The sequence below is a fragment of the Panulirus ornatus genome, chromosome 64, assembly GCF_036320965.1.
Source record: "Panulirus ornatus isolate Po-2019 chromosome 64, ASM3632096v1, whole genome shotgun sequence".
Classification (NCBI taxonomy): Eukaryota; Metazoa; Arthropoda; class Malacostraca; order Decapoda; family Palinuridae; genus Panulirus; species Panulirus ornatus.
In genome coordinates this window covers 19,929,083-19,942,335 of record NC_092287.1, presented here as the reverse complement: position 1 = coordinate 19,942,335, position 13,253 = coordinate 19,929,083, and the positions used below count along the sequence as shown (strand labels likewise).

Genomic DNA, 13,253 nt, shown 5'->3' with positions numbered 1-13,253 from the left:
CATAAAGCACTGGGTAGAGAAATTATAAGAAAAAATCATATAAGGCATAATGATTGTGATAAATTTGCAAAACTTGTCCTAACCTAAAGCTAGAAGCTATAACTGGTCCTTGCTTGTGTATGAACACTGACATATTACATGTATCACATGACTGACCAGCCCATGAATATCTAAAAATGATTCTAATCTGTAATGTTTCACTGGCCATTCATCTTTTATTTGTTTACATGTATTTGTTGAGAGTGAATGTTTTCCAACATCAAATATCTATCTAAATCTCTTCAGCCACTCCCTCAAGAAAGTGGCCACTGCAAAAGAGTCTCCAGTGCTATTTTTTAGTGCCTCACCCTTAACAGACCATGGAAGAGGGCAACTCAAAGCAGTGGTTTCAGAGGCTCCTATAATAATAGATATATAAAAATACTGGGGATAGGGGAGAAAGAATACTTCCCATGTATTCCCTGCGTGTTGTAGAAGGCGGCTAAAAGGGGAGGGAGCTGGTGGCTGGAAATCCTCCCCTCTCGTTTTTTTTAATTTTCCAAAAGAAGGAACAGAGAAGGGGGCCACGTGAGGATATTCCCTCAAAGGCCCAGTCCTCTGATTTTAATGCTACCTTGCTAATGCGGGAAATGGGGAATAGTATGAAAGAAAAAGAAAGATATAAAAATACTCCAATATTAAATACATAAATAATTATATCATGTACACAGTATTTCAAATCAAATGTTATCTATCTTTACATATAATCCTTGTTAATTATTCCCTACTAGAATCTATGAAGACCATTACTTTATGTACCACCAGTACAACCATCATAGTCATTATATGTTAAAAAAAGTTTATAATTTATTTATCATAGTCGCACTCTCCAGCATTAGCGAGGTAGCGCAAGGAAACGGAAGAAAGAGTGGCCCAACCCACCCACATACACATATATATACAAAAACGCCCACACACACATATATACATACCTATACATTTCAACATATATATACATATATATACACAGACAATACATATATACACATGTATACATCCACACTTGCTGCCTTCATCCATTCCTGTCACCACACCACCACACATGAAATGGCACCCACCTCTCCCCGCACACAAGCGAGGTAGCATTAGGAAAAGGCAACAAGGGTCACATTCGTTCACACCCAGTCTCTAGCTGTCATGTGTAATGCACTGAAAAAACAGCTCCCTTCCACATTCAGGCCCCACAAAACTTTCCATGGTTTACCTCAGATGCTTCACATGCCCTGGTTCAATCCAATGACAGCACGTCGACCCCGGTAAACCACATCGTTCCGTTTCACTTTATTCCTTGCATGCCTTTCACCCTCCTGTATGTCCAGGCCCCAATCGCTCAAAACCTTTTTCTCTCCATCCTTCCACCTCCAATTTGGTCTCTCACTTCTCCTCGTTCCCTCCACCTCTGACACATATATCCTCTTGGTCAATCTTTCCTCACTCAATCTCTCCATGTGACCAAACCATTTCAATGCACCCTCTTCTGCTCTCTCAACCACACTCTTTTTAGTACCACACAGATCTCTTACCCTTTCATTACTTACTTGATCAAACCCCCTCACACCACATATTGTCCTTAAACATTTAATTTCCAACAAATCCACCCTCGTCCACAAACCCTATCTATAGCCCATGCATCGCAACCATATAACATTGTTGGAACCACTATTGCTTCACACATACCCATTTTTGCTCTCCGAGATATCATTTTGGCCTTCCACACATTTTTCAACACTCCCAGAACCTATGTCCCCTCCACAACCGTGTGACTCACTTCCATGGTTCCATCTGCTGCTAAATCCACTCCCCAATACCGAAAACACTTCACCTCCAGTTTTCCTCCATTCAAACTTACCTCCTAATTAACTTGTCCCTCAACCCCACTGAACATAATAACCTTGCTCTTATCCACATTCACTCTCAACTTTCTTCTTTCACACACTTTACCATAGTCAGTCACCAACTTCTGCAGTTTCTCACCCAAATCAGCCATCAGCGCTGTATCATCAGCGAACAACAACTGACTCACTTCCCAAGCCCTCTCATCCATAACAGACTGCATACTTGCCCCTCTCTCCAAAACTCTTGCATTCATCTCCCTAACAACCTCATCCATAAACAAATTAAACAGCCATGGAGACATCACGCACCCCTGCCACAAACCGACATTCACTTGTACAGATGCCTTACATCCTTGATATAAACTTTTCACTGCTTCTAGCAACTCACCTCCCATACCATATACTCTCAATACCTTCCTAAGCATCTCTATCAACTCAATCATATATCCATAAATGCTACATACAAATCCATCTGTTTTTCTAAGTATTTCTCATATACATTCTTCAAAGCAAACACCTGATCCACACATCCTCTAACACTTCTGAAACCACACTGCTCTCCCAGTCTCATGCTCTGTACATGCCTTTACCCTCTCAATCAATACCCTACCATATAATTTCCCAGGAATACTTAACAAACTTATACCTCTGTAATTTGAACACTCACCTTTATCCCCTTTGCCTTTATACAATGGCACTATGCATGCATTCCGCCAATCCTCAGGCACTTCACCATCAACCATACATACACTAAATATCCTTACCAACCAGTCAACATCACAATCACACACTTTTTTAATAAATTCCACTGCAATACCATCCAAACCCGCCATCTTGCCAGCTTTCATCTTCCGCAAAGCTTTCACTACCTCTTCTCTGTCTACCAAACCATTCTCCCTGACCCTCTCATTTCGCACACCATCTCAACCAAAACACCCTATATCTGCCACTCTATCATCAAACACATTCAACAAACCTTTAAAATACTCACTCCATCTCCTCACTTCATCACTACTTGTTGTCACCTTCCCATTAGCCCCCTTCATCAATGTTCCCATTTGTTCTCTTGCCCTACGCACTTTATTTACCTCCTTCCAAAACATTATCTTCTTCTCCGTAAAATCTAAAGACACTCTCTCACCTCAACTCTCATTTGTCCTCTTTTTCACCTCTTACACCTTTCTCTTAACCTCTTGCCTCTTTCTTTTATACATCTCCCACTCATTTGCACTACTTCCCTGCAAAAATCATCCAAGCGCCTCCCTCTTCTCTTTTACTAACATCTTACTTTTTCAACCCATCACTCACTTCCCTTTCTAATCTGCCCATCTCCCACTTTTCTCATGCCACAAGCATCTTTTGCACTAGCCATCACTGCTTCCCTAAATACATCCCATTTCTCCCCCATTCCCCTTACATCATTTGCTCTCACCTTTTCCCATTCTGCACTCAATCTCTCCTGGTACTTCCCCACACAAGTCTCCTATCCAAGTTCACTTACTCTCTCCTCTCTCTTCATGCCAACATTCTCTCTTCTTTTCTGAAAACCTCTACAAATCTTCACCTTCACCTCCACAAGATAATGATCAGACATCCCTCCAGTTGCCCCTCTCAGCACATTAACACCCAAAAGTCTCTCTTTCACGTGCTTATCAATTAACACATAATCCAATACCGCTTTCTGGCCATCTCTCCTACTTCCATATGTATACTTATGTATATCTCTCTTTTTAAACTAGGTATTCTCAATCACCAGTCCTTTTTCAGCACACAAAACAAAACACCTCTTCACTATTTCCATTTACAACACTGAACACCCCATGTACACCAATCATACCCTCAACTGCCACATTACTCACCTTTGCATTCAAATCACTATAACCCGGTCTCATGCATCAAAAGCTGCAAACATACTCACTCAACTGCTCCCAAAACAATTGCCTCTCATGATCTTTCTTCTCATGACCAGGTGCATATGCACCAATAATCACCCTTCTCTCTCCATCCACTATCAGTTTTACCCATATCTATCTAGTTTACTTTCTTACACTGTATCACATACTCCTACAACTCCTGCTTAGGTGTAGTGCTACTCCTTCCTATGCTCTTGTCCTCTCACCAATCCCTGACTTTACTCCCAAGACAACCCCAAACCACTCTTCACCTTTACCCTTGTGCTTCGTTTCACTCAGAGCCAAAACCTCCAGGTTCCTTTTCTCAAACATACTACTTATCTCTCCTTTTTTCTCATCATGGTTACATACACAGACATTTAGAAACCCCAATCTGAGCCTTCGAGGAGGATGAGCACTCTCCGCATGACTCCTTCTTCTGTTTTCCCTTTTAGAAAGTTAAAATACAAGGAGGAAGGGTTTCTAGCCCCCTGCTCTCTTCCCCTATAGTCGCCTTCTACAACACGCGGGGAATGCGTGGGAAGTATTCTTTTTCCCATCCCCAGGAAAAGGGAAGAAAGAACATAATAATGAGAGTCTGACTAGTACCACAATATATATTCAAATACACCTCATTTTTCTGTCCTATTTCTAGTCATGTATAATTCATTCTTATATCTGATCCACTGTATAATGCAAAACTGGATTTTTGGTGAACTTCAAAAACGGATAACTCTTATAGCATTATCAGAATGAGAGCTCATTTTTTTTGTGATGCCTTATGCATTATCAGGAAGCATGCATAACCTTATGGGTGACATAAAAACATCAGTGTGTTATGGTAATTTCAAATCTAAATTTAGAATATCAAATATTTCATTTTCCAATGGTAAAATGTAATACAGTATAAAGAATACAATAAGACTAGCAATGCATGATTTGAAGCATTTCATCTTCTATACCATGATAAGTCAATAACGCAAAGGGTTATGAAAATCAGAGAAAAAGTTGGGATGATGAATGTAAAAGCAATGAAACACTTGAGAACTCAACAGAATCCCTACAAACTCGCCAACTTCCCCTACCAGCCAAGATATATCTAAATTTCTAATGTTGTAGCTCAAATATCCCAGCACTATTGTCATCTGCAACATGGTGAAGGATATGCACTTAACACATTCATGCAGAGAGATGTGTTTGTAAGCACATGAACACACACAGCCTAGAAATCTCCTAGCAACTGGATTCAAACACTAAGACAATAACAGTCACAAAGATAAAGAACTGTATATAGCAACATGATCCTGATTAAAGCTACTTTGCTTCAGAGCCCTCTACAACCTCGGAACACAGTCTACACTCTAGGAACAGATTTGCTATAAGTTTTGAAGTCTCTTAAATCACTGAAGCTGATGATGTAAAGGAATTGCTTGAATCACATGGAGAAGATCTGTTAACAAATCACAATGTCCAAAAGCTCTTTCTGATGAATAAACTAAGTGAGTATTAATTACAAAATGAAAGCTAGAAGCTTTCCATTTTATCAAAGAAGCATCAGATGTTTTCAGTGAGAATGATTCTAGACAAGCCTTAGTTCCCAAGTTGCTTGACTTCTGATAAGTTCTTCAAGGCCAAATCTAAGCAGCAGGAGAAGCCACATGTTTCCACACATACAATTTCACTTACAGCTTCATTCACAAATTATCTTGCCCATTTGTTCCATTAACTCAAGTCTTGCCCCTCCATATCATTCCACTTCTATAAGCAAAATTTACAATGATCTCTCGAGAGTGCTCCTGTTATCTATGATGTTCTTTATATCAAAATAATACTTATAAATGACATGCAGTGTATATCTCTCTATAGTCTTTTATTATAGAAATTATTCCCGAGTTAGGTCCCAAGGAACATAAACATCCCTTACACAAGGGTTCCTATGTGAAGAATGGATTCACTTTGTTTCACTTAAAATTGCACTTTCTAGGTATGCAACCTCAATGTTATTCCTATGTGAAGAATGGATTCACTTTGTTTCACTTAAAATTGCACTTTCTAGGTATGTAACCTCAATGCTAACCTGGGCTAACCTGTATACTTCAAATAACAGTGAAATTTTGGTAAACCTCAAAGGTTTTGTTAATTTCTTGAAGTGTTTTACCTACCTCAACATTATCTAATCCCACATTTTCCCAGATCTTCATAGTCCTCCTCACTAACAACTTTTTTGCTATTGCAATATAAGATATTAATGGTCCAAATAATTTCATTAGCCTTATTGTACTATCTGTATAATACACTGCTACTGCAGAATGAAATAAATGATAATCCTGTGTTAGAAGTGAAGTGACCTCAAATAGCATATTTACTAACATATTTGATAAATGTCGCTGGCCTGAGTGCATGACTAAAACTTTCTTGCAAAGTACACTTGTAAAGATCACATCTTATCTCATAAAATGTACAAAAGACGTGTACTTTCTTAAACACGCATTATCAAATTACCTCATTCCCCTAGGAATATGATGTTCTATGTTATGTCAATAGACAAATTAATAACTGCATTTACGACATCTATGAAACATTAGGTAAGGTTTGGATTAGTTCAAACTAAAATTTCCTTACCCTAACCTGGCTTAGAAAATAAGTGTAATGAAAAAAGAAAATCTTACCTTATTAATATGTGAAATTCCAGTAGTTGTTGGTAGAAGAAACTGATGATTGTGAGGTTCCAAACACAGCCAAGATGGCATGTCATCACCAACAGAACATGGTTTTCTCAGTTTTCCTTTAAGATTATTACATGTATTATAGAATACACATCTAAATAATGCTCTTGCCACAAAATACATCAATTTAAATCACTAAAAACACTTCTATTAAAATCTTTTATCAAAATACTTCTTCTGTTCCATGCACTTAAAACTTCCATAGCTGCAACATATCCTTCAAAAGCAATGTTACATTATAAGCTAGGCATTTATGGAGAAAATTAAAATGCAGTACAGGTTTAAGATTAAAGGCATGCCCAAAGTACTGTATGCAACTATCCCTTCAAAGACTTCACTAATGCTGCAAAAGCAGTGTTAAAATCCCTGTTATGTGGTGATAGTATAAAGAAAATATCAAGAGGTATCATTAGCATTTCATAATACAATTTCTACAAATTTGGACATTCTGTAAATGATGTCATTATGCCTTTTGCTAATTCCACCTATCATACCCCCCTACGAATTAATTCCTATATCATTTACAGTACACGAAACATTAAGACCCATTCTTACACATCTCTTTTTTCCCAAAGCTGGGTAGGTTCATGTCTTCTGGATGCAAAGTATATCTTTACTTTTCACAATTCAAAACTACACATATAAATGCATTCAATATGGGCTCTATTGCAAGCTTGCATAATACTGTTTCCCAAGTACAACAATGTATTTTCATCTCATGGGACACCATTTACAGATCCCAATTATAATCAACTGCTGCCAATTAATAGGATGTCCAGCATCATTTCTTAAGTACTGCTAAGTCTTTAAAAGTAAAATGCTATGTGCCAGTACTTTGGGGGAATGTTTAATCTTGACTTATTCCCAAAAGGTTTTGATAAAATATTACTCTACTGCCATCAGAATAAACAGGTTTTCAAGTCTGATTATTTTTCATAACTGTTTTACATACTGATTTCTTTGTCTGTTAACTAGTGCCAACACAAAGTACCCCAGTGTCCATGGTAAACACAAAAATTCTGATAATGAAGCATCACTACAACAGTCACAGCCTGGCTAATGTTTGATAATAACCAGCAAACAATTACTTTTACTTAGTGTTTACCACAAGCTGGGAAGATGTGCTTTCTATTTGACATCTATAATGAAAGTCAAAATAAACACATAAAACTTTCAGGTGTATACATCTGGATAAGCTAATGACAGCACAGTAATTCTATACCAAGGTTTATCTTCCAGGTTTTTAAACTGATAAAAATCAATAATGTCTGGCCTTATCATCATCAGTAAGCACTTCAATAGTATTTTGACACCACTTTTCATGAGCATCCAAAGGCCTTTCAACTACTTAGGCAATTCAATGGCACTTATGAAATATCTTCCATCATTTAGTCTTAAATATTCAGTGTTACCTAACCCCACAGTACTATAATATTATCATTACTACTATCATAATCATTATCATTATAATTACTAATATCACTACAATTCATTATCATTAATTTCATAATCCAAACAACTCCTTTTTCAGGGGTTCCTGCAGCTTCTAGGCTGTTACAATTAGTGATTGGAAAAGGGATGGATCCCTAAGGAGTGACAAGCACTATGCTATGCTGAGATTGCACTCTGATGATACAACCTCACTAAAGGCAACCTTTCACTCTTGGTATAACCACAAGCAGGATAAATTTACATGGTAAAATGTACAGTCAAATTATGGTGCTTCAATGCAAGGAATTAAAAATAAACCATTCTTTATGTGAGATTAAGAATGATTCAGTAAATACACCCTACCAAACCTAAACCTAAACAAAACAACCAAATTCTTAAAAACCCTCATTTAACCTAACATCTTACCTAAGCTAACACAATATGTACCTAAAATTCATAAGGACAAACTGAACTAAACACAGTTTTTTCTTCATATTTGGACTTTAGGATTATTAATTTCCAAGTTCATTAAGGCCATCATTAAAATCTTTAGCACCTTCTTCAGGTTTTCAAGATAATTCTCATACAATATACAGTCCATATAGGTAAAAATGTTGCAGTAACTGTTCCAATACCAACTCATTAATGATCTTGTACTCAGCCAAGCTGGGATGATGGAGGTAAGTCTGAGTTATTGAAAAATGTATCACAGGAAGGGAGGGGAATATAATCCTTATATCAGTGATGTCAGGATACTGGCATTGACAACTGTATGTGAAAAAACTCTCAATTTGGAATGCTCTTCTACAGACATAAAAAGGTCCTTTTAAGTAATACAAAAAAAATGGTTCAAAAATGAATGCAACACAATGTTAAATGACATAAAACATTCAAACAGAACAAAACTAAACTTCACTGGCAGCTGTTTCTTCAGCAGTATGAACATAAGCCCATTTCTGCCACTAAACTGTCATCACGGCCCACAAAACATACCCATAAACATTACCATCACATTCTTCCTACTCAAGAATTTCCCTCAAATTGCATGATTATTATTTTCTTCCCCTCTCTAATGCCACATATATATCTCAGCCAAACGCACATTCCAATTATAGTCCTTCCATCATGGTGCTTATACGGTAACTGACAGCTGTAAAGTTCTGAGGGCAAATTATTACTGCTGGTGATATTTTAATATATGGCTCATATCTGTTCCAGATTTAACATTGGGTGGGAAACATCAGCAAGAATCTCATGCATGTTTGGGGGTCTCTGGCCCCAAGTATATCAAGTACACTGTATGACTGAAAGGCTTAATACAAGGTCATCAGCAAACACTCCTGTTCCAATACTACTGTATTTATTTATCATGGTTTAACATCAAAACTAAATAATAAAAGTCAAAGGTACCTATTTCAAGGGTGTCAGAAAATTCATATTTGCCTCACATTATAAGAATGCCATCCAAAAGAAACAGTGAAGGCTAAGAAATGTTGTACCAACTCATCAAATATATATGAAAAATGGAAAAAAAGAATAAGCATGTACTTCCTAATGAGTAGTTACTTGTGTAATCTGTGACATTTACATTTATCTAGGAAAAAAGTAGTTTTGATAATAAAAAAAATTCCAGAAAGCATTCAACAAGCACGAGAGACTTTCATTGATACTCTCTTGAAAAATAATAGTTAAGAACACAGACATTTCCCATCCACCACAATCCTTGCAACAGGAAGACTGCAGCTTGGTCCTTTTAGACGAACCTTTCACCAACCAGAGACCACCACAGACATGAAGTCATCAACCTATCCTTCAACTGAGAATAAGCAAACCACAGACATCAACCCAGTGGTGGTCAAAGTTGGCATGGTAAGTTTTTTCTTTCTAAAAAGAGGGGAGTGGAAGGCAGAAAAGGGTAGAAAAAAAAATGCTCACATCACCTTGGCAAAAGGTTCTTCAAATTTCAAAACCTACCTTCTCTACTTGGCACTCTATCCCACAAGCATGAGAGCATACCTCCATGGAAGAAAGTTTAGGGAAAAACTTTCAGGTAAAGAGTTTAAACCCAAAGGTGAAAATATTCAACCTCAAGGGTGAATCAGTGCAAACTAAAATTTCTAACAAAGGAGGAATCCCTAGAGCCACACAGTGTAGACCTACAAAGTCTAAGCTAAGATAATCTCTGACAAAGGTGGTAAACAAATATCAAAGACCTTTTTAGCTGATTCTAATACAACGTTTCTGAGGAAGGTTTAGGTTGAGGCCAACTTCCTCACACTTTGTGCTTTAGCATAGAACATAGGATGAGCAAGTAAAAAGTAAAAAGTTTATGCACATATATTGCAATAGGTCCCAGTGATGTGTGTGATCTAATATTTGTTGACAACCATGGGGAAAAATGAAACACAATAATTCCAAGTGCACTTTCATGTGATTAAAATATCATCAGGAGAGATACAAGAAACTGCTATATCTCCCCTGACAAAAGTAAATGTTCAATTACAGATATATATACACTTGTGGAGTGTGGTGAGTGAAAGGGTGGTGGCATACAAAGAGAATCAGACTGGAAAGAAGCAATGTGGCTTTAGCAATAATGGATGTATGACCTAGACATTTGCCTTGAAATATTAATGTGAAAAACACTTAGAGAAAGAGAGGAATTTGAATGTAACATTTATGGACAGAAATGTCTCATGGAAGGACTTACCCATCCCTTTCTTTATGCTGGATCACTATAAGTGGTTTCACTACTCTGCAAGGAACCTACTTCTACCAATCCCTCTTTATATGTGTGGCAGGTCAATCATGTAACAGATGACAGCGTAAGAGTGAGGTGCGGTAATAAGTGCAGCATGACTAACACAGCTGACCAGGGTGTGCTCAAAAGGTATTAGTGCAGGGAGAGGAAAGCAAAAAAAAAAAAAAAAAAAAAAGGAAAAAAGACTGATAAGAGGATGTACAAATCAGACGTGGGGGGAGTATGGGTAAGGGGTAGACCAAGAAGGAAACAGGAATGGGATGAGGGGACAGTCGAGACACCATAGGTGTCCCTCCTATTTGTTTAATATTTGCAAGATTTCAATGAAATTGTCACAAATGCATCATCAACACTGTAAACTACTGATTTTGAGTGCTTTAACCCTACATTCTCTCTCTACTTCACAGCTCAGCCAACATAACCCTACATTCTCTCTACTTCAGAGCCCAGCCAACTTAACAAACACTTAGACCTGATGGAGTTACAGGTACTGCACCTAACATTCAACACCCTATATCACTTCTACACAATGCAAAGATGCTCTTGTACCAATTTCATTGACTTCTTTTATTTATGGAGTCCAATTTCTAAAAAGTTACCTTGCCAACATCTAATTCACTCAAACCTAAATTCTCTCTATGCTTCAAAACCTTCCCACAATCATCTTATTCATTAAAATAGGACTACACGAGGTCGTTATATCTCATTAGCATCCCTCTATATACCTTCTACTGATTGCTTTTAGTCCAGTGATGTACTTGTTTTCCACTCCTATTAACCGTTTCTTTGGTAACAACAGGATAAAACATTACCAGTGTAGCCTCTTAGCTACATACATACTCCACAACCTTGAACCACCGTCTTATATTCTACCTATTACCAACAGATGTGCCGGAATTTTAATTTCTTACTAGTGTCAACTCACTGTTTCTAGCTTACTGGTGATTATAAAGTTTAAGCTATTCAAAAATATAAGTGTTACAACACAGATACTGTTCAGGCTAAAACTGTGCTCAATAATATGCTGACGACTAGAGAGAGAGAGCAGTAACAGGACGCACCGTGAGGGTCCGGGTCAGCCTCCACATCGTTGCTCTCATCGTCCCAGCCCGAGGTCCATGTCATGGGTCTCTCAGGCTCCTCAAGATCCTCACCCCCAACGTCACATGCGGTCCCTTCGTTTTCCTCGTTGTCACTCATTAGAACAAAGGTGTCTGAATAATCCAGTCACTCTTAACACATAACTGTTACAAAAATATACGGTTTATTCCGCGGCGTCAAAATTCAGCAGCGATGGATAATACTCACTTCCATGGACACGCCAACCTCACGCCGATCAAAACAAACATCAGCTGTTGTTACCCATTTTCTATGATATTGAACCATGGGACCCTTAAGTAATAATGAGCCATTGTCATCAAATCTATCTTAGGTTCCTCTTGAAGGAATTAATACTCTCTGAAGAAAAGACAAAATCCCTTAAACTGTCCTCAGGATATGACAGCTCCTAAACAGGTAATGTGACCAACTAGTTTGCTTAATGAAATAAAATCTACTCCGCACTGGGTACATATAAACGACCTCGATTCCACTTCACGCTATTTCATCAATATCTCTTTCTTACTTTCTCATTTAACTTCATCTTTCAGCTAATCTTTACACTTTTATTTCTTTAATTTTCAACTTTTATCTTGTTCTTTTGATCAGATTTCTACTCACAGAGTATTAAATAAAAAACTTTCATGAAACTATAACTCATGCACATTACATATATATATATATATATATATATATATATATATATATATATATATATATATATATATATATATATATATATATACTTACTGGTTGGTAAGGTTATTTAATGTATGTATGATTCATGGTGAGGTGCCTGAGGATTGGCGGAATGCGTGCACAGTGCCATTGTATAAAGGCAAAGGGGATAAGAGTGAGTGCTCAAATTACAGAGGTATAAGTTTGTTGAGTATTCCTGGGAAATTATATGGGAGGGTATTGATTGAGAGGGTGAAGGCATGTACAGAGCATTAGATTGGGGAAGAGCAGTGTGGTTTCAGAAGTGGTAGAGGATGTGTGGATCAGGTGTTTGCTTTGAAGAATGTATGTGAGAAATACTTAGAAAAGCAAAGGGATTTGTATGTAGCATTTATGGATCTGGAGAAGGCATATGATAGAGTTGATAGAGATGCTCTGTGGAAGGTACTAAGAATATATGGTGTGGGAGGCAAGTTGTCAGAAGCAGTGAAAAGTTTTTATCGAGGATGTAAGGCATGTGTACGTGTAGGAAGAGAGGAAAGTGACTGGTTCTCAGTGAGTGTAGGTTTGCGGCAGGGGTGTGTGATGTCTCCATGGTTGTTTAATTTGTTTATGGATGGGATTGTTAGGGAGGTGAATGCAAGAGTTTTGGAAAGAGGGGCAAGTATGCAGTCTGTTGGGGATGAGAGAGCATGGGAAGTGAGTCAGCTGTTGTTCGCTGATGATACAGCGCTGGTGGCTGATTCATGTGAGAAACTGCAGAAGCTGGTGACTGAGTTTGGTAAAGTGTGTG

The 13,253-nt window shown here is 37.7% G+C and overlaps 1 protein-coding gene across 1 annotated transcript in view; it reads right to left on the bottom strand.

Moving 5' to 3' along the window:
- LOC139746251 (ankyrin repeat domain-containing protein 49-like) overlaps nucleotides 1-12,030 on the bottom strand; it is a 36,759-nt gene extending 24,729 nt beyond the window's left edge. The window contains exon 1 of the mRNA XM_071657259.1: nucleotides 11,746-12,030. Coding sequence (XP_071513360.1) covers nucleotides 11,746-11,884 — 139 coding nt within the window. The 5' untranslated portion in view covers nucleotides 11,885-12,030. The remainder of the gene's footprint in view (nucleotides 1-11,745) is intronic.
- Between the last annotated feature and the right edge of the window lie 1,223 nt (nucleotides 12,031-13,253).